Source organism: Phyllostomus discolor, chromosome 3 (assembly GCF_004126475.2).
Source record: "Phyllostomus discolor isolate MPI-MPIP mPhyDis1 chromosome 3, mPhyDis1.pri.v3, whole genome shotgun sequence".
Taxonomy (NCBI): domain Eukaryota; kingdom Metazoa; phylum Chordata; class Mammalia; order Chiroptera; family Phyllostomidae; genus Phyllostomus; species Phyllostomus discolor.
The window spans coordinates 40135672-40158881 of NC_040905.2; the positions used below are offsets into that span (position 1 = coordinate 40135672).

A 23210-nucleotide genomic window follows, 5' to 3' on the forward strand; every position below is an offset into this window, starting at 1 on the left:
TTGACCATCTGTTTTTAGTGTTAAGTTTAAAAGGAGGTAAAAAAAAATCCAGATAGTTAAAACATATGTTACATTTCTAAATACATTTAAAATCACTGTGACCTCACTTGCAGTAATTTAGACATACACCTGGCTTAAAGTTAGGAGTCCCTAGTTTCTTCCCATTCTTATTGAGTTGATCACATCTGTTCAAGATTAGAGAATGATTAATTTCTGTAAATATTATTATTTGTTTATTTCTCTCTCTAGCTATTTTGGAGAGAGAAATAGAGGGAGAGAAACATCGGTCAGTTGTCTCTTGTACATGCTGTGACTAGGCACCAAACCTACATCCCAGGCTTGTGCCCTGACTTGGAATCAAACCAGTGACCTTTGGCTCTGCAGGATGACACCCAACCAACTGAACCATATCATCGGGGTGAGAATCATAATTTTTGATACTAACAAAAAATATGTTCTTTTTCTTTTTTAAATAGCTGGGTGTTTCCCTTAGCAGTTTGGGAGCTATACCAGCTGCAGCACTAGATCCCAATATTGCAACACTTGGAGAGATACCACAGCCACCACTTATGGGAAATGTGGATCCTTCCAAAATTGATGAAATCAGGAGAACAGTCTATGTTGGCAATTTGAATTCCCAGGTAATGAAGAAACTGATTCTTTCCCACTTCTTAAAAATCATACAGATTGATAAAGTAATATTTACCTGATTTTTCAAAAAAAATATATTACAGTGTTACTTTGTTTCTTTAGACAACGACAGCTGATCAGCTACTTGAATTTTTTAAACAAGTTGGGGAAGTGAAGTTTGTACGGATGGCAGGTGATGAGACTCAGCCAACTCGGTTTGCTTTTGTGGAATTTGCAGACCAAAATTCTGTACCAAGGGCCCTTGCTTTTAATGGAGTTATGTTTGGAGACAGGCCACTGAAGTAAGAAACCCTAAACAAAGAAATTTTAATGATTTTGAAAAACTTTATTTTTGATGTAATTAAGGCTTTTTTTCTTTTTAATAGTAATTGGCAATTTGTGGAAAGGAAGACTTTGTGTTAAGTAAAATGAATGCCTGACATGCCTTTCATTTTAGCTTTTGTGTTTGTATTTGAAGACATCTGATTTTCTAAGGTCAAGTTTAATGTTAATGTTGTTTACAGACCCCACATTAATGACTGTAGGGTTTTTTTCCATAAGCTTATAACAAGTCAGGTTGTTTCTGTATTATGAGTAGACTGATGGACAGTTTAACATATGGGTTGAACTTTAATAATATAGTAATAAGAATTTTGGTAAATCCAAAAATACCAGGAAGAAAATAACGTTAATACCCAGAAATGATTTAAATCATACATTTTGAGTTTTACAGTTGGCTCACATATTTGTTTGCAAAATGAAAAATTGATGTAACCTGTCAGGTACTCAATACCAGAAATTCTATTTCATGCAGATTATTGAGGTAATGGTTTTATCTGAATTTCATAGGCAGTTGCCTTAGTTATACAATTTTATCAGGATGCTGCTATTAAAGGATAAATATTTGTAACTCTTCTTAGTGAATGCTCGTCTTCTCACTGTGGAAGGGGTAAGTGAGGCAGACCAAATTCATCTGTGTGCATCAGAGAAGCCACTCTTACCTGGTAGAGAAAGAGTTTTATTAGATAATCTCCCACATTCAAACTGTGTTACTCAGCTGTGGTCCAGCTTCCCCTTTGTCTTCCCAGGGTACAGAAGTTGTCAACAAAATTTTATAATCTAAGAATAGAAATGATTTGTTTTAATATTGGTGTCAACATTTTAATTTATTATATTCTAAGCTGTGCAGGAAAGTAGTTGTTCTGGTCTATTCAAGTTGTTAAGTCAGCTAGCATTTAGGTTTCTGACTTTGTTAGCAAGAGATGATGGCAGGTTATACATCATGGAATGAGATCCATCATGGTTTTGAGATGGGTATTGGTTGTTCTTTATTTAGCTCTATATGCCCTCAGTGTGCTTTCAAGATATCGATTTATAAGTATATGTATCACGTAAACATTTATTTCATGTTTTGTAAAAGATGGTGTGTATTTGTGATATGCTAATGTTTTTAATTTAGAATAAATCACTCCAACAATGCAATAGTAAAACCCCCTGAGATGACACCTCAGGCTGCAGCTAAGGAGTTAGAAGAAGTAATGAAGCGAGTGCGAGAGGCTCAATCATTTATCTCAGCTGCTATTGAACCAGGTAAGGCCATAGTGTTGTTACATAGGTCATAGTTTAAGATCATAGAATCTTAGAGCTGCAAGGAACTTTAGAAATTATCTTGTTCAGTCCCTTCATTTTATAAACAAGAAGACTGAAACTCAAGGAAGAGTAAGTGACTTATTAATGCCAAAGGTCAAAGAGGTACTTAGCACAAACATTCTTTTCCCCTGATACTGAATTGAGGCACATTGGCCTGAGTCAATCAGTTTTTTATACTGTAAGAACAAAATTAGTGCTTAAAACTGATTTGCTTAAAAGCAAAGTTACTGGGAGGCTAAAACCAAGAATCAGTATATTTAAAATGTGATGATTAAGCAGACTCATTTTTTATCACAGTTTTAATTCTAAAAGTAAAAAAGAGAGTCCATGATCTAGGAAAAACACAGACATATTTTAGCAAGGCAAAAAGAACACCTACCTCTTCCAACTTTTGTGTTCCTAACAAAAATTTTAAAATCAAGTCTAAAAATGTCTAGATGGTTTACATTTGAGCAAAAATTAGCACTCAGAATTTAAGTTTCAATTCTAGAAAATAAATGGAGAAAGGATTTTAAATCACTGTTATAGGAATTACAGACGTGTTATAATCGTACATTATGGCAGCAACAAAATATTACGAACAGCTGTTTATAATCATCTGGTTTATATGTACTGCTGCAGGGTGCTGCACTCAACGAGTTTATGCAATGACTTTCTTGGATGTTTCTGAAGGATAATTGCACAGGAGGAGGATGTACAGAGAGTAGGCCCCTTGCACTATGTGTGGTACATTCCCCTTGTGCCTGATTATTAACTGGGATCTTTAATTGTTCTGAGCTTACACTGCAAAGTGGTTTTTTCCTCCCAGAGTCTGGAAAGAGCAATGAAAGAAAAGGCGGTCGATCTCGTTCCCATACTCGTTCAAAGTCCAGGTCTAGCTCAAAATCCCATTCTAGAAGGAAAAGATCACAATCAAAACACAGGTGAGAATTTCTGCCATCATTTTAAATTTTTTTGGTTTTGTATTTAAAATAGTTAAGAGGTTTCATCTAAATATCAGATTTTAGAAATTTCATAAAGTTCACCAGGAAATACGGTTACCATTAAATGTTACTTTAATTATAATACTACAGTTAAGAATGAAATTTTATCTAATTAATTTGTAATTTTTATTTCAATTTAATTTTTGTTTTAGAAGTTGGTTTTCTATCTTCATACGATGCCGTGTTTCTGATTTTTCTAAGAGTAAGCTAGTCTTTACACAGAACTGGCAGAAACTTTTCATACAGAGAAAAGGGGAAACACCATGGGTTAGGGTAATGCTGAAAATAATTGCTGAGGTCTCAGGAGCTTGCATCCCCTGCCCCGTTCCCTTAAGGGCTGGGAAGTACCACCCCAGATCTTGTTTTCAAGTTGTTACCTATCTCCAGTACTTAGGGACTTGAAACATAGGAGTAACTTGTGGCTTAATTCCAGCTATTGTATTATGCTTAGCTCTGTTTCTGTTCTGTTTATCTTATTTTTGAGCCTAGCTGTGTTTCAATTTTTCTTTTAAATCTGTTGTGTTTGGCACAAAGGGGACCTCACAATGTAAGCTTGCAACGCCATCTTGATTGTGAGCCTAAAGTGCTAAGTTTTATTGTCTTAAAGATGTGGAGGGGCTGTTACTGAAGTGTGAAAATATATATAGTGAATCCTCACTACATGTTGTGTATATATATGTACTTATGTCTAAAGAGAAGAGGTAGAGAATAGTCTATGTGCATGTGGTGTGGGTGTATTAGAGAAGGAGGGGAGGGAACCAGTATGCTGCTGTATGTTGAACCTCACCAGCAAGCTCAGTTTAGTATCCTTTTCTGTATTGTTAAAGGAGATTGAAACAATGCGATATGAAAAGATGATACTCATTTTTTCACTCTAGTAGACTATACTTTTTGCCATGTACTGGTGTGTATACTTCCTGTTGTTATTAGTTTGTAAAATCTCTTCTGGGATGCGGTTATACTATCTATTCCTCCAGCCAAGGCCTTTACAGTAGGGCAAGTTCAAATCCAGCTGAAAGATGTTTCATGTACAAGGATTGACGCAGTGCAGCGGAAGCCAGAATTGGAGAAGGAAAGGGGTATAGAAACAGTATTACTAGCTTGTGGATATTACCAGAAGTTGACAGGATGTGGTGAACATAATGGTGAGGGAATACAGAATTGAACTGAAGGGTAACAACTTCTTTTCTGAGGGAAAAGACCAATGACCTGAATCTCATTATGTGTTGATTACAAGAGCCAAGCTCCAAATATAATGCCTGAATGGTTTTCTAAGGCTATAATGAAGCAAAACTTAATGACTAATGTCATTGTTTACTTAGTAACCTCTGGGAAGCTATACTGTATTTGTATACTGTATCTGGGGCAAAAAAAATTTATCCACTTTAAGGTTTTTACTTACCATTTTAAGTACCTGTGGATATTTTCCTCTTCCAAGGGCTGATTGGGGGGAGGATTATTCAGTCTGAAATGAAATTTGCTAATTATAGTTCTCATTTATGGTAGCCTTCATGTAGGTCCATCTAACTATGTAGCATTCTAAATTACTAATTCTCAGCATGCATACACTGACCCTTGAACAACATGGGTTTGAACTGCATGGGTCCACATTATATGTGGATTTTTTTCAATAAATATATGAGTATAGTCAGCTGTCCATATCTTTGGGTTTAGGATTTGTGGATTGAACCAACCACAGATTGAAGACAGTATTTTTGGTTCATAGGTTGGTAATGCACGAATGTAAAAGGCCGACTGTATGCATTTTTCTGTGCCATTTTGTATAAGGGACCTGAGCATTTGCAGATTTTGGTATCTGTGGTGGGGAGAGGGCATAGTTTTGGAACCAGTCTTTTGTGGATAACAGGGATGATTGAAGTTTTGGGGGAGTCACAACATTTTCAACTGCAGGCATCAGCACCCCAATGCCACATTGTTCAAGGGTCTACTGTATGTATACACACATGCACATATATAAACATAGCCTGCTTATATACACACGTTTACATATACTTTTTGTAAGCATGGAGAAACATAGCTTTTACTAAGTTTTTAAAGAAATATGTAAGAGGGTGAGTTCTCTTTAAAAGAAAAGAAGGCCCTTACCCAAAAAAACATTTGACTTAAGGATCTTGATGTGGAAGTAACTTCCCCAACATAGGAGGGGAGGAGGATGGCAGGCATTGATTAGCTTCCCCTCCCTTGCTGGTGTGACTTGAGACCCTCAGCTGTGGCTCTGACCTAGACTTATCTATCGGGAGTGTGAGTTGTAGGAGCTGTTGTTTTTGAATGCCCACCCTCTTTTCAGTTTTAATTGTTCTCAGGTACTTCTAAAGCCTCCTCCTCCTCCTCACCCTTTCCCTTCCTTTTTGTCCTTTTTTTTTTTTTAAGAATTTATTTCTTTTTAGTGAGAGGGAAAAGGAGGGGTTGGGAGAGAAACATTGATTTGTGAGAGAAACATCAGATTGGTTGCCTTTTGAAAGCCCTTAACTGGGGGGGGTCTGCCCTGCAGCCCAGAAACAGGCACCTACCAGGAACTGAACCTGCAACTTTCGGTTTGCAGGCCAGTGTTCAGTCCACCAAGCTACACCAGCTGGGGCTACTCCTTCCTTTTCTTGGGAAGGAGGAGAGGGGTTTCTTGTCACTATGACCTTGGCTAGGGCTGGGATGATGTGTTTCTGCTTTTTGTTTCCAAATTTGTGTGTTTTTTCATAGGGACAGTGTTAGGAAAGGTGGACAGTACTATAATTACTATTTTAAAGTTAAGTAATCTTTACAGACCAGCATAGGAACTATAAAATATTTTATAATATTTTATGGGAAACAACTGACTTACAAATGGTCTTTGATGCAACATGATGGTAAGTTGCCCTTTATTTACCATTAAATGTATAAATGCAATTTTGCACATTACTCTAAAATGAGGATTGCTAACAAATTTTTATCTTTGCTTGGATTACATTTGCTTTTGATTTAAGCTTTTTGACTAGAGGTGAGATAGACAGAAATATTTAATGTCACAATTAAAATACAGTAATTACTCTTGGGCAGTAACTCTGAGGACCTACAAGGTAAGATAGGAAACCAAGTGATTAGTTTTTCTTTTTTTTTTCTTTCTTTCTTTCTTTTTTTTTTTTTTTACTTTTATCTATTCGGGCTATGCTTACATTTTTAAAAGGAGTTCCTTCACTTAATTAAGGTTGGAAAGCATTGTTTGAGAAAAACAAAGTTGTTATTTATATTTTTAGAGGGGTTAACTAGAACAAATCTTAAGAATTTTTTAAGTATATAGAAATAAAGGCCCTTACTACACTACCCTTATGTGGACTTCTGAAAATGGACTGAAATGTTCTAAGTTTTGCATTTTTGCCTTAATACCTATTACTTGACTTTTGTATCTCTTAGGTAATTAGTGATTAGAAATTTAAACAAACTACGAATTATATTAAAAATTTGGTATGAAGATAAATGTATATTTTTACAGCAATAGATGTATAGTTTGATGGAAAATTAGCTCTTAGAACACAAATTTTAACTGAAAAAATCTATTAAAATTTCATCATTAATTGAGGGTTGTCTGGAGGGTTTTCTGGTTTCATAGTATACCACAAGCATTTAACTATGTTATGTCTTTCATAGATATTTGGTTTAATTCATGGAACTGTGACTGTCAAGATGAGTTTTAATTATATAAAGCATACTCATGGAAGCTCATTTGGCCTCCTTGGAATAAATTAAAAATAGAATTTAAAGTTTTCATTTAAGTTGTTGATGATGATAATACTGTGTGTTAAGAATTTTAAACATTTATTCTGTGCTGGAGCCTGTTAGGCAATTAATTTTCCATGTATCATTTGATTTAATCCTCATGAAAGCCCCAGAAGATGTAGGTATAATTCTTGTTCCACTTTACGAAGAATCTCAGGCTTAGAGAGATTGACTAACCAGAGTTTTCACAGCTAGTGTGTGGCAGAGCTGAGTGTTAGAGCCAGATTGTCTTGACTCCAAAGCTGGTGAGTCTCCTCACTCTGTTGTTAAGGTTGTGTGCATTCAGTTTTGTTATATTCTAATACATGCTTTCTAGAATATTTCATTATAAAAAAATTACATTATGTAAACAGTTGTTTCATTGGGGTAAAGGAACCTAACGAATTTCACAATTGGAATAACTATTTTTCTTTCAAGAATTTCAATAACAAAGGTTTCTTTTAATAGCTGTGTTTGTATAGTTATAAAATCAAGGCCTTGCAAATTCCTCATTTGATTATATCTGTCTTTAACTCAGAAGTAATGATGTTTATTGTAAATGACTTAAATTCTTTTCTCTGTTTTCATGTGTGTTCTGGACAGTGATCTATCTGGTAAAGTTTCCAGTAAATTTATTTTAGAAAATCTAACTGAAGCATTACATAGAAGAGAATTTTAAAATAATGATACAGACTTTCAGGATAGGTTTTAAAATTCTCTTATTTGTAAAACATCTTAAATCTTAAAAAATTGAAATTCTAAGAAAAAGGTTTGACATTATAACAATTTCTTTTTAGGAGTAGATCCCATAATAGATCACGTTCAAGACAAAAAGATAGACGTAGATCTAAGAGTCCACATAAAAAACGCTCTAGGTCCAGGGAGAGACGGAAGTCAAGGAGTCGTTCACATTCACGGTGAGTTTTTGGAAAATTACGGATAATTTTTTTGTGGCTTTGTTTCTTAAAAACTGTTGTAGTTTAGGTTTTTAATGAGAGAAATGAAACTTTTTTCTGATTTAATAATGATTAATGATCAATTTGGTTGTTTTTGTAATGATTAATTTGATTTAGTAATGATTAACCAATGATTTATATTGGTTTCCATTGATTTGACTCTGATGAGCATTACGACTCATGAGGTTTCCTGACTATTGTACTGAATTCCACCTGGTTATCTTTTCATTTAGCAGCTTAAGTTATAACTGAGATACATAGGGATTTATATGTGATGTCTTACAACTATTATAAATTATTTTGTGTTGATAATTATTGAAGAAGGGGAGCTTCTTTGGGGGAGTAGAATTACTTCAGTTGTGAATTTACTTATTTATTTTTGTTTTTAAAGGGACAAGAGAAAAGACACTCGAGAAAAGATCAAGGAAAAGGAAAGAGTGAAAGAAAAAGATAGAGAAAAGGAAAGGGAAAAAGAGAGAGACAGGGAAAAGGAACGTGAAAAAGAAAAGGAACGGGGGAAAAACAAAGATAAAGACCGGGATAAAGAACGAGAAAAAGACCGGGATAAAGATAAAGACAAGGAAAAGGACAGAGAGAGGGAGCGGGAAAAAGAGCATGAAAAGGAGCGAGACAAAGAGAAGGAAAAAGAACAGGATAAAGAAAAGGAACGAGAAAAAGACAGATCCAAAGAGATAGATGAGAAAAGAAAGAAGGATAAAAAATCCAGAACACCTCCCAGAAGTTACAATGCATCAAGAAGATCTCGTAGTTCCAGCAGGTTTGTTATGCTTAAATTTTTTACCAAGGGGTTTACTGATGACAAATGTAAACATGAATTAACCGAGGGGAAAAGATTATTCTGTACAAGTTGAATCAGTACAGTAATACTAAAATATTTTCCTCTGCAGAGTAAACATTTCTCTAACAGAGGCTTGCCACACTATTGAAGCTATGAGGAGGAAGGATGGATGGTGTCTGACAAAATTATTTGGAATGTTTTACTTATCCTTTGTAATCTGTTATTTTAACCTGGTGGTGGTGGTAGCAGCAGATGCTACTGCTGCTGGTGCTGCTAATTCTTTTTGGAGGGTGGATGGCATGGGCAAGTTATTTTTTTTTTAATTGGGGTGATACTGGTTAATAAAATTACATAGATTTCAAGTGTACAATTCTGTAATGCGTCATCTGTATATTGCATCGTATTTTTACCACCCAAAGTCAAATCACCTTTTGTCACCATGTATTTATTTGACCCCCATTACCTTTATACCCCTCAGCCCCTTTTCGCTCTGGTATCCACCATACTGTTTGTTATCTATGAGTGTTTGTCTTGTTCATTTGTTGCTTTCAGTTTTATATCTAACATATGGGTGAAATTGTATGGTTCTTGACTTTTTCTGACTTAATTTCACTTAGCATGATATTCTCAAGGTCCATCCATGTTGCAAATGGCAGTATGTCATCTTTTCTTACAGCCAAGTAGTAGTCCATTGTATATTTGTACCACATTCTTTTTGTCCAGTCATGTATCAAAGGACAGTTCAACATCAGCTCACACCTGTTACGATGGCTATTATGAACAAGGCAAGTAAGTAATAACTAGTGTTGGAGAGGTTGTGGAGAATAAAGAACCTTTATTCACTGCTGGTGGAAATGTAAACTGGTGCAGCCACTGTGGAAAACAGTATGGAGGTTCCTCAAAAAATTAGGAGAGTTACCATATGACCCTTCAATCCATCTTCCGGGTATCTACCCCCAAAATTTAAAAACATTTATTTCCAAAGATATATGTACCCCTATGTTCATTGCAGCATTATTCACAGTAGCTAAGACGTGGAAACGGCCCTTTTTTTTTTTAATATAGAAAAATTGACCTCTTGGGCTTCTGCAATTTTTTGGAATGGCATAGTAAAGTTTATTATGCAAAATGATTTCTAAAGCTACAGTGTTAGACATTTTGTCATCTAAGTTAATTTTTATAGGACTATTTTGTTGAGTGTTTACTGTGTCAGTTTTAAGGTTTTGCTCTTTTCTTAGGACTGTTCCCTTAATTTATTAATAGGTGTGCTGCCACCAGGTAGAGTAGGTTGCCATAATAACAGCTGCAAAATGAGGACCTTCGTTGACTCAAGATTATCTAACCTACATCCATTGCTTTAGATGATACTATGACTATAAATAAATAGCAGTTCCTAAATTGTGTTAAGCTATATATTAAAATATTTATATTTTAGCCAGTTTTAAGCTATTTTAAGTATAATTTTTTATAGAAAATTATTTCTGAGACAGGAATATCTCTTGTGTTTTAGTAGCTTATTCTTAATGTTAGTCTTTGGTTAGATAATACAAGAATATCACAAGCATTTATTGAATGCTTTTAAAGATTTTATTTTATTTTTAGACAGAGAGAAGGACGGGAGAAAGAGAGGAAGAGAAACAGCAATGTGGGTTGCCTCTGGCCCACAACCCAGGCATGTGCCCTGAGTGGAAATCAAACTGGTGACCCTTTGGTTCTCAGACTGGCACTCAATTCTACTGAGCGACACCAGCCAGGGCTGAGTGCTTTTACTGTTTGCCAGATTTTATATCTCAGCAGTTTTTCATGACTAACCTTATTTAATCTTATAATAAGCCCGTGGGAAGACTTATTATTATGTTTTAAAACATGAGGAAGCATTGAGGAAATTCTCCATCATCTCTGTACTTTGGTATTACAAGTATAGTAGCTCTTTCTTTTTTTAGAGATTAAGTTTACTTGGGAATTGTCTAACCAGTACTTGCTACCCACTTTAAAAAAATGCCTCATAAACATAAAGTTGAAAGCAACAGTATATGTTTAAATGGGGCTTGACATAAACAGGTCATATTTTAGGACATTGAATCAAAACCTGAAGAATTAATTAACCTTATTTACTGTGGGTATCAGTTGAGCCTGTGGCTGGACATTTATGGCACAATGATTTTATTGATTGTATGTTAACACATTCTTTTGTGTTTATGTGATTGTTTAGATATTACTGTTTCACAACACCAAATAATGTTCTGATTCCTTTTAATTTAGTTGAATTTACTTTCTCTAATGACTATGAAATGTTTAATTTTTTCATGGCCCATATTTAAGTTGCTTGATATTTAAGAAAGTTCAGATGTTCACATTCAGTCCTAAATGTACTCCTAAATAACCCTGGGGCCTGGAGAATAAATGTTGACTAATACTAGTTCCCAAAAGTTTGGCAGTTTGGGGTGTTTTCATGCTTTTCAAAGCGCTTGGTGAAGAGTTAAAATTTCTTAAGTTTTATAGTTTTTCTGCTTTTTAAGTGCTCATAAAAAGCACTTACATTTCAATTGCTCATAAAAATGGTCTACTTGATATTTTTATCAAGTAGACAAATGTTCAAATATGAACATTTCAAATGCTCAAAAATTGTCTACTTGATATTTTTATTTCCAACATTGTCACCTAATCTACCTCTTTAGAGAAAAATTTTATATGTAAAAAGGTTTTAATGCTTAAAAGTTACTGTCAAGGGTGAAACCAAGAAAGGGAAGAAGAAAATGTTTATTGAGCACCAGTTGTGCACCAGACACTATGCTTGGTACTTTTTTAGTACTATCTTAAATCCTTGACACTGCAAAGCTTGGGTTACCTCCATTTTTCAGTTGGAAAAACCGAGATTTAGATGAAAAGCAATATGATTGCAGTTCAGCTGGTAAGGTGTGGAAGCAAATTTTAAATCTAATTCTAAACTACAGTTCTTCACACTACAGCTGCCTACTTCTTTCTCAACTAATTGATATCCTAGATTGCTGTCTGTTCAGCCTTGGCTCTTATCATCAGCTGGTTGTTACTAGATGCCCTTGTATGTGGTGCTTCCTAAATAAGCATGTAAAGAGTCAGAGCGATCATGGTGGGGCCCTTTTATGTAAACTTCAGGTTTGGGATACACTGATGTTCTCATGCTGTGGTGAAAGTACTTCAGGTTCTACTGCTGAGCTCGTATAGGGGAGCATTGATTGAATGGAATATTATCTAGTTACTTCATCAGTCAGAAGTATAATTTTGGGGCATCCTGGAAATAAAGTTGGGTAATGGGAGAGAGAACTTTAGGTAAAGTTGGAATTGACTTATTTGTGTTCTCAAAATTCTTGAGCTTTTTTGGTCTTAACATCTAGCATATACACCACATCAGAGCATTATTTAGGTTTTTATTTTATAAATGGAAAACAGACAATGTTTCATTAAGCTAGAGTCTAATTTACTGAGGTGGTAAGAACATCTTAAATTCTAGAAGATTAGATTCTTTCAGCTATGTGGCCACTAGTGAGCAAAACTCTGTGAGATAGCTTATTGGGTACATTAGTCAACTAAACTATATCTTCATATCTCATCCCCTGAATTATGGACATCTTAAAATTTATTGTTTCTAAGTTGGCCACCTTAGAAATTATTTGGTAATTTTTTTTTATATATATTCTATTTATTTATTTATTAGGGAGGGAAGGGAGGGAGATAGAGAGAGAGAGGGAAACATCAATGTGCGGTTGCTGGGGGTTATGGCCTGCAACCCAGGAATATACCCTGGCTGGGATATTTGGTAATTTTTTTTACTTTGTCATATTTAAATCCTGGTTTTAAGTGTTTTACTTATATCTAAGCAACTGTGCACTCAACTTTAACAGAACAACAGTAATGAAATGATAGGAGATGGGAAGGTAAAGCATAAAATGAGTTAATGTAAGTACTTCTTCAGAGATATCCTAAATACTTAGGTCTGAGAAGTTCACATTTTGCAAGCCAACTTATCTTTAAGTTTTTGAAAAAGTCATGTTTTCCTTGTTACAAAATAATCCACAGTGGGGCAGCAAGGAGCTAACTAGATGCATGACAAAGAGTCTGATAGATAAACAGTTTTGGATGCTAAGGAAGAACATATTTGAGAGAATCCAGAACATCCATTTATATTTTTTTGTATTCAAAATGTATTTGTTCAAATAAGCCAGGTGAATTGGAGCTCCTCTACCCTTTCTAAGTATGGAATCTTAGGATATCTTTTTATCAGTCTATTTTGAGATTTATGGTTCATAATTTGACCTGCACTAAAATTAAAGAAATGTGCTTATAAAGGACATGTATTTAAACTGGCCTCCAAAGAATACTATTCACTTGAGAGCATTAATGACTTTTTTCAGTATTTGAATTGGCATTTATTTAACTTGATTTTTTCCCCCCCAAAAAATGGCATTATCTTTGACTTTCAGGGAAAGACGTAGGAGGAGGAGCAGGAGTTCTTCCAGATCCCCAAGAACATCAAAAACGATAAAAAGGAAGTCTTCTAGGTCTCCATCTCCTAGGAGGTAGGTTGAAAGCATATGCTGCAACTGTGGAGGGACTTGGGAGGGTAATTTTTCTTCAGTCTTTATAGTTCTGAATGAATAATACAATACATTTGCATGGTTCAGAGATAAAAAATATATAAGTTATGCACGGGTAGATCTAAATATCCACTCACATGCCCATCTACTCTGTCCTCGTAAGTGATGACTTTTAAGTTTTTTGTATATCCTTCTAGTTTCATTCATTTACACACACACACACACACAAGGTAAGAATATGTAGTTTTTATTACAAAATAGACACACTGTTGTGCACTTGCTTTTGTCACTTAACTATCACATCTTTCCATATTTGTCAGAGTGTGCTGCTTCATTCAATTTCACAATTGCATGTACTTTCATTGTATGATAGTACCTTAGTTTAGCCAGCCTGCAGTACAATGGTTTTTCTTAGTTTTTCTGTTATAAAATGTACAATACTGTAACGAAGAGCTTTGGACTTATCTCATTTTGTAGTATGTAAATATGTAGGAAAATTCTCTAGAAATGTTAATGTTTAGTCAGGAGATTGTGTTTGTAATGTTGAGAGCTATTTCTATAGTGCCCCCGTAAGGATTGGCAGTCTCTTGTACTTTAACCAACTGTGTATGAGAGTGCCTATTTCCCTACAGCTATAACAGGTTATAGGATCAAAAGTTGTGGTTTTTTGCACACTTGATAGATAAGAAATGGTACCAACATACAGTAATTTTAAATTTAGTTGCATTTCTCTTAAAAGTGAAGGTGGGCATCTCTATGTATATATGAAGGCCATTTGTATTTCCTTTTCTGTGTATTGTCTGTATACTTTGCCAGTTTTCCTACAAAATCTGTTTTCTGTTATTTTCAAGAGCTCTTTTTGTATTGGGGAGATTATTTTTTAGTGGTTTGATTAAAAGTATCATTCCTACTTGTCGACTTATCTTTTCTAAGTTACTGTTTCTAAGTTTACCACCCTTAAAATGAAGTAATACAGAATTTGCATATTTGCTAATATGTTAAGCAAAATAGTTTTAAATAATAATCTATTTAGTAACTTTTGTAATTTGTCATATTTAAATACCAGGTTTTAAATACTAATTAAAAATTTTTTAAATATAATTTAATTTTTCAAGTATTTTTTCTGTATGATTTCTTGATTTTGTCATAAGTTTAGAAGAGTCTTTTCCTAATTCCAAGGTTACAGTAGAATTGCCATTTTTTTCTTCTACTTTTATGTTTTTACATTTCTATTTTTGATCTATTACTTTATCCATATATACCATATGGCATATGAGTCCAATTTTATTTTGTTTTTCCAAATGCTTCTCTGGAGTTCTAATACCATTTATCAAAAACTCAATTTTTCTAACATTAGTTTGATATGTTGCTTTTGTCGTGTACTAAATTTTTCTATTTGGGCCTATTCCTGGATCTTTAGTGCCAGCTATTTTCAACCTTTTTCATCTCATGACACACATAAAGTAATTACTGAAATTCTGCAGCATGCGAAAAAAATACATATTTTTTGCTGATCTGACAAAAAAACAGGTATAATTTTGATTTCACTCACACCAGTTGGCTATTGTTATGTTGGCTGTTGTTTTTATTTTATTTGACAATCTAAGGGAAAGAGGTCAGTACCCCTGACTAAATAGTCAGGTATTACATGTTTTAAAAATTCACATAGCACATAAATGTTTTATTTATCCATTTATTAGTTGATGGATATTTATTATTCTATTTTTTGGATGTTAATGAAAAAATGCTGCTTTAAATATTTATGTATATGTTTTTGTGTGGACACGTTTTCATTTTGGGGGGATTTACTGGGAGTGGTAATTGCAGAGTCATAACAACTTTATCTTTTTGAGAAATTGCCAAATTGTTTTTCAAAGCAGCTGTGCCACTTGACATTCCCATCAGCCATGTACATCGGTTCTAGTGTGTCTCTACCTGTTCACTAACACTTGTTCCTTTTGTTTGCCTCTGATTATAGCCATTCTAGTGAGTGTGTAGTGGTATGTCATTGTTATTTTGATGTGCATTTCTCTTATGATTAGTAATGTTGACCATTTTTTTCATGTGCTTATTGACCATTTGTATATCTTCTTTGAAGAAATGTATACGTTTTTGTACATTTTGAATTGGGTTATTCGGTTTTTGTTGTTAAGTTGTAAGAGTTCTTTATATTCTGGATATTGATTTTTTACTGGATACATGATTTAAAAATGTTTTCTCCAATTCTGTGGGTTGGTTGTCTTCTTAGTTATTTGATAGTATCTTGATGCACAAAGTTTTATAATTTTGATGGAGTCAAATTTATTTTTCCCTTTTGCTGCTTGTTCTTTTAGTGTCATATCCAAGAAATCATTGCTAAATCCAATGCCATGAAGATTTTTCCCTATGTTTTCTTGTAAAGTTTTTTTAGTTTTAGCTTACATGTTTAGTTCTCTGATCCATTTTGAGTTAATTTTTATATGTGATATAAAGTAAAGGCTCGATCTCAACTTGCATATGACTATACAGTTTTCCCAGAACAATTGGTTGAAAGGGTTGTCCTTTCCCTATGAATGGGTCTTGGCATCCTTGTAAAAAAAAAAAAAAATTATTTGACCATATATGAGTTCACTTCTGGGCTTTGTTTTCTATTCCGTTCATCTGTATGTCTGGTGCTTAATGCCAGCTTTGTCCTTCTTAAGATTATTTTGGCTATTTGATGTCCCTTAAAATTCCATGAGTTTTAGGATGGGTTTTTCTGTTTCTGCTAATGATACCAGATGGGATTTTCATAGGGATTGCACTGAATCTTTAGGTCACTTTGAATACTGTTGTCATCTTTACATTATTTAAGTCTTCCTCATGAACACAGATTTCTTTACATCTATTTGTCTTTATTGCTCACAGGAAATTTTTTGCCACCTTGGTTAAATTTATTTCTAAGAATTTTTGTGTTTGATGCATTTGTTCCCTTGACTTTTAAGAGTTATATATAAAGATACATGTACACACATATATGTTACAAATACATATTTTTTGGTTTGTCATTTTTCTTCCAAATATATTAATGGTTGTTTTTTGCTTTGCAAAAGTTTATATAGATAATCTTTACTTTTATGGACCTAAAATCTTAGTTATGGCTAAAAAATCTTTCCTTCAGCTACATTAAAGAAATTCACCTGTATTTTTGTCTAGTAGTATGTTGTTTTACTTAAAATATTTTGGGCTCCATCCCATTTGGATTATTTATTTATGTGGAATGAAATATGGATCCAGTTTTATCACTTACCAAATAATAATCCAGTTGTCTCCAAACCTTTTTATTTATAAAAGACCATCTTTTGTCCAGCGTTTTGAGATGCCATTTTTGTTATACTAACTCTTCATATACACTTGGATTTGTTTCCTGAGAGTCTGTATTTGTTTCAGTGGTCTTTGTGTTTATTTTTAAACTGTTTATAATGAAGAGAAGAAAGTTTAGAATTCCATATCAGGGCTGTTGTGAGTAGAAGCTATTTGTTATGCTTCTTATGTGAAGTGTATTATTTTTTTCCCTTTAATTTTAAGGGCACCTTTTTCTTTAAATAGATGAAACTTTTCATTCCATCTTCTGCTTAACTTTTGCTCTTGCATTGGTGGGACTTCTTTGTAACGGTGCATGATGGGGACACGGCGCAGTGAGTTACTGGAAGTTCCAGTTTTGCTAGTAGTCCTGCCTGGGAGCCATATCTGTTTCTTTCCTCTTTTCAGTCTATTCATCTTTTGCTGTGGAAATGTGGGTTAAAAATGTAGATATTTGTTTTTATTTTATCCTAACTATAGCAGATAACTCTTGAATGTTTAAGAACTAATAAATTGACAATCACAAGTTGTGTTTTATATGAACACAGGTAGGCTGTACTAAAACGACTTGTATATCTTTAAAACGTTACACTGTGGGTAGAGTAGGTGAGGTTATAGGTCTCATTGATGTTACTTGGTCAAACTGAGTTACTGGTAGGCTTATATACAATGTTTTAGTGTTAGATAAGAATATTTTGTCATTAGTATAGCAGGTCTTTAATTTCTTACAAATTAACCGACACTATCAATGTTCCTATAGCAGAAATAAGAAAGATAAAAAGAGAGAAAAAGAAAGGGACCATATCAGTGAAAGAAGAGAGAGAGAACGTTCAACCTCTACAAGAAAGAATTCTAATGACAGAGATGGGAAGGAAAAGTTGGAGAAGAACAATACTTCACTTAAAGTAAGCAATGGTCATTCAGTGTTCAGCAATGGTTGTTCAGGCTTTGAATAATTAATAATTGAGATTGTTCTTTGTTGCATAGAAGTAGTTTTAGGCTAAAAACTCCTTGAGGGCAATTGTGTCTTACATCTTTTTTTTTTAACATTTTCTAATATTATTATATTGACAGTTTTTTTTTTAAAACTAAATGTTGAGGGGATGAGATAAAGCTAATTGAAATTTAAACTGATCACATTTCTTATTTGAGAATCATAGAATGGCATACAATAAGAAAAGTTTAGACTATCTACATGTAACAGATATGTTTGATTTTATACTGATTTCTACCTGACGCCATTTTCCTCAATATATTTGTTTCAGCAAGTTTGACAGTTCTGTCATTATTAATTTTGTAATATATGCTGAAATTAGGTTTGTTGAATTAGAATAATTAATGGCAAATCAAATTCCACCAAAAAGGGTTTTTGAGTGAGTATTCTAAGAGCTTATGAAATATGTTAATTCCTTTGTTTTACTGGTATAATCTGTATTTGAAAATCAGTTTTGAGTTCTGGAGCTTTCATCTTAACAGTTTTATTTGCTCTCATTCTGGTAATAGTCTCTCCTGGCATCCTTGGGATTGGGGACTGTTCTGCTCTTTCAGCAGGCCTGTCACACTTTTTGAAGTCAGAGATCATGTACCAAACACTTCCTTTTAGACTTTCTGTTGATCTATTTTTATTTTAATTTCCATGGATTGTCTTTTAGGAGGAGTACAAAAGACATACTGATATATGCTTGCATATCCTATTTATATGAAGAGGTAATGGGAGAAAATACCCCGATTTATTAATTCACAAAACATAAAATCACATATTTTAGCCATAAGCAGAGGTAGTAGCAGGCATCTCTTGAGAAAAATACTAAATGTATATCTTAATATTCATTGTAGGAGAAGGAGCACAATAAAGAGCCAGAATCAAGTGTGAGCAAAGAAGCAGATGACAAGGATGCACCTAGGACTGAGGAAAACAAAGTACAGCAGAATGGGAATTGTCAGCCAAATGAAGAAAACCTCTCTACCAAAACAGAAGCGGTATAGGACCAACAAATGCACCTCTAAACACACGCTGGAATAAAATCCAAAGCTTTTAATTCTCTTAACAAGATGTTAAACAGTGAAGAGATCCAGTTGAGTATAAAGATAGGAGCTAAACAGCTGTTCTAGTTGTTAGGTGACATTGTGGCCATCTTGTTACTGAGTAAGAAAATAAAGCATGGACATCATGAAAATAACAGATGTTACCCAAACCTCATCTTGTAAAATCTGTGCATTTCCATGGTGGCTGACACACTTGTCATGTGGTTTGTTAGTGTTTGCCAAGAACCATTACAAGTAAATGGGACATTCAAGATCCAAATTTGTATTATCCGTAAAGACTGGAGACAAGCATTGGAGGCTCTTTTAAAAAGTTCTAGTTACTGAATTTTGTATTGTTTTACCTTTTTTTTTTTTAAATTTCAAGATATACAAATTGATGATGTGCTTGAAATCGGTGCAAATATATACCCACCCTTGTAAGTGCAAATATGTAAGAAGTTTTAACACTTCACAGGATTTATAGTGATTGTGTTAAATTCTCACTATTGTGTTTTCTTTTTGTCACTGTTTAGGACAGCAGTTTTTCTTTAAAATAGTTTTACAGATTAAAATTACTTAAATAAGTGGATTAAAAAACAACCTTCAATGCATGCTACTACTGTTCTCTTTCCAAAGGAAGAATGACTGTGTTGAATACTAATAATAATGTATTAGTATTCGGTGTTTAGAATCATTGGATTTCCCCACAAAGTAAGCACTTCTTTTTTAACTTTCTTGACATTTCCAAGCTTATTATAAATAATATTGCAGTGTGTGTTGTCAGCGGTAGGTGGCAAAGGTGTCATTATAAAAAGAAAACTTGGGTTTTCAAAATGGGCTATGGGAGCACAAGCTGAAGCTTTAGTGCCTTCTACAATGTGGTATACTGTTTTCTAGAATTTTATATGTGCTAGTCATTCTCAAGTCATATGGAATTTAGATGGATATTCCATTCACTCCCATAGAGAAGTGTGTAAGTGATATGTCAGAAGAGCTTATTATTTAGTTCACCTAACATGAGAGGGAAGTCTTGTTTTCAAGAATGACTTCAGAGCTTTTAAAACAACAGTGCAGTTTTGGGACCATCAGTTTTATACTGTGATAATTAAAAATGAAGCATGTTCTTAATTTACTTAAAGCAAACCCTTTAGTTGTCTACATGGATGGCCTTAATTATTACCTCTCAATCATCTTCTCATAAATGGTGTGCAGAAAAAGTACTTAAAGGAGAACACATGAGGTTGTTTTATGTTTAAGGATATGTTTACTTGGTTTAAAATACAGGTCATCCATTATTCTTAGGTTCGCTTTTTGAAGAAAGTATGCAAGTAGTGAAATTACAACATCGTTAATATTTTTCCCCAATACCATAACTCATGGTTTCAAAACTTTTCATTATTGTTTATATTTCCAAAATAGTTATACCTTTTAATTAGCATGTTATTGAAAAATCAAGTGTAATTATTTTAATACAATCTAATACAATCAAATTACTCAGTTGCCTTACCTCATCTTATAGATTTAAAAAGCTGGGTAGCACATCAGTTACTTGGTTTCAACATGAGTTTTCTTTTAATGTTAATACTATTGAAACTTAAGTATTTGGTGGAGAATGGAAAGAATTGCCCTTATTGCAAATAATGAAGCCTGATTTGATTATGAAGCTGCTTAATTACTCTTCATGTGTCCAGAATTACTGTGGTATTTTTTCCTTTTTGTCACTGTGTACATTAAAATTTTTGAAAATGCTTTACTATGTAAAGTATAGATGGTCATTTTAATCATTCAACCACATACGGTTGGCTGGTAAACAGCTTATTCTGATACAAGAATGCTTGGTGAATATGGAAAGATCGTGAAGGAGTACTTAATGTCTAGCATCAACAGTTGTCTTATTTATGATATGTAAGTAGATTAGAGCAAATGTTTGAATCTTTGTTATTTTTAGTACCATTTCTCTAATAAAGCTAAGTATTTTAGAGGAAAGTATTTGTTTATGCATTTCAAAATAGCATCTTAGTTTTATCCTGTTCTTTTTTTAGTTTCTATAGAAATTGTTTTGACATGGAGTGCATGTTTGTGTGGTGTCTATAAAACAGTCATTTAAAGTTTGAGGTGTTTTCTATTAAATGTTTTTATGTTGTAATTAACCTATTTAATTTGGGTCCTGCTGCTAATTATTTTTCTTGCTGATATTTAATCAGCTTTAAAATAATGAAAGATGGTGATTTGTAAAAGGTGGGCATAAGTAGGAATACAAGAGATCTGGAAAAAGTGAAATCATTTTCCTCATTTAGGGCTTATGGAAGCAAAGCGTTCTAGGGCCTGTAGATACTGGGTGGGGGCATGGGCGGTGAGAGAGACAGAGATAGACATTCTCTTCACTTATGAGAGCTAATATGTTTCCATTTGTTTGTTATTTTCTTTCAAGGTATTTTGTTTTTCTTTAAAATTATTCTTGTTCATCCCAGGTGTAGATGTTGTCAGAAAAACTTGAGATAAGGCCAAGAAGACAGCCATTTTATACTTGAAGCCTTCTGTAAATTACCTTTTTTAGCTTGACCATAGAGAGAATATATTCTGTTCCTTAAATTGTAATTGCTCTTCATCATTCTAGACAAACTCTGTTGGCTCTCTGGTTCCTGCTTTTCAGCAGTGCACACTGAAATGATAATATAAAATGGCCCTTCATAAGGTAGCCAGTTTCATGTGAGAAAACAAGTATAAACTTTAACTTCTGCAGCCATCTCCTTAGTCATTATTTTCCATCTGTTACAATCGCAGATACTAGTCAGCTTGTGATTCTCTGTTTAGAATTCTGTTTTTCAAGAGGTTTACTGTATGCCATGTTTATCTTCAGAAGTGTCAGTGGCTTAAATTTTGACATACTTAATTTAAAAAAAAAACCCTGATATTTAGAATCAATATTTTGTCAAGAAAATAATATATTGTGATATTAGTCATTCAAGACCCCCATTCATTTCTATATATGTTGCTATATCATTATCTTAAAACTTAAAATTTGATCCAGATTTTTCAACAAGATAATATTCAAATTTAAGGATTACAATATATATATATATATATAGTAATAGGTGTTTCAAACTTTCAAAATATTAGAAATAATATGGTTTGATTTAAATCTTTAGTAGTTGGATTAGCAATTAAAGTGAATTCTTTTGGAGAGATACATTGAATAACTTAACATTTCAATTAGTCCTTATATTCTTTACAAGATACTATGAATTTAATTGGGCAGATGATGAAGTAGAGCCATTTCAACAAAGCATGTTCCTTACGTGTTTGAATATTTAAAAAAAATTTGCTACTTCTACACTTATTACATTATTATTTAAATTTATTTTCAAATTTCAAAAGTTAGTGCTCTTAAAATGGCTAAATTATATATCTGAGTGCAAGACTACAGTATAAATGTCATAAATTAATCTTTTAAAAATAAAATTGACTTCCCTCCTTAATCTTGGGTTTGTGGATGAATTTGTTTTCCTTAGTACATTTTTATTGATGATTCTGCCTAAAGACTCATACATTATTTCAAAAATAAAAGCTAGAGCTATTAATGACTTTGTTTCATGTTCTATTAGGTTGGATTTAATAATGATTAGATTTTTTCCATTTTATTTTAAAATACTTTTATAGTTTCTAGCAATTAATTTATTATAATTATTAGTCTATTTAATATAACATTCCATAATACATTGTTTTTAAAAGCAGGTTTGTCGTCTGTTGCCTGATTTTTAAATTTACTTGTATTTAACATTTTAATTTTAAAAATTGCCAACTTCTGGGAAGCTTCACATTATTTTTCCAGGATTGGAATGAATAGTTCCCTTCATTCTTGATTAACATTTATTTGCTAGATAAATAATTTTTTAACCATATTAAGTTCAAATTTGTGAAACTCATACTGAAAGAATTAGAGTTGAGATTGAGTTCTATTAGTTTAAGGTTACGGGTAGGCAGAAAACTGTTGAGGAACAACTTAAAGAATTTCCCAATTTCCACAGCAGATTACATTTTGGTATACTGTGTATTTGTATAGGTAGTTCAGTTTAATGTTAAATATTACTGTCCTTAATCTTAATTAGGTTAATACAATAGTGTTCTTTACATAATACTATGGATTATCAAGGGAAAAGTTTAAAACGTAAACATGAAGATGCTGCATAGGTGGTGTGTGTTGTGAGTAGGACTACTAAATGGTACTAGTAAAGATTTATCAAACGATGCTGCTATTGTGTTAATATATTTTTAATAAAATGAAAATCTTAAAACCTTGCCAGTCTTGACTAGTAATTTCACTTATTTCAAAGACATTTATTTGTATATTTAGAGCTTTTTTTAAAAATTTGTTTTTGGATGGGGAAGAGAGAGAGAGAGAAACACTGACATGAGACAAACATTGATGGATTGCCTCTTGTATGCGTCCTGGCCTGGGACTGAACCCCGAACCTAGGCATGTGCCTTGACTGAGAATCGAACTGGCAATCATTTGCTCTGCGGG

General features: G+C 33.3%; 1 protein-coding gene across 4 annotated transcripts in view; it reads left to right on the forward strand.

Annotated features, from left to right (window-relative positions):
- SREK1 (splicing regulatory glutamic acid and lysine rich protein 1) overlaps positions 1 to 23210 on the forward strand; it is a 41096-nt gene that overhangs the window by 16240 nt on the left and 1646 nt on the right. For 2 of the 4 annotated variants that reach the window (XM_028512712.2, XM_028512723.2), the window contains 9 exons: positions 477 to 641; positions 754 to 932; positions 2090 to 2220; positions 3089 to 3203; positions 7808 to 7927; positions 8358 to 8744; positions 13226 to 13321; positions 17421 to 17565; positions 18497 to 22984. In XM_028512712.2, the coding sequence (XP_028368513.1) occupies positions 477 to 641; positions 754 to 932; positions 2090 to 2220; positions 3089 to 3203; positions 7808 to 7927; positions 8358 to 8744; positions 13226 to 13321; positions 17421 to 17565; positions 18497 to 18646 (1488 nt within the window). In that variant the 3' untranslated portion in view covers positions 18647 to 22984. Of the gene's footprint in view, positions 1 to 476; positions 642 to 753; positions 933 to 2089; positions 2221 to 3088; positions 3204 to 7807; positions 7928 to 8357; positions 8745 to 13225; positions 13322 to 17420; positions 17566 to 18496; positions 22985 to 23210 lie in introns of those variants that run through there. The other 2 variants (XM_028512717.2, XM_036020352.1) reach the window with 2 other exon arrangements.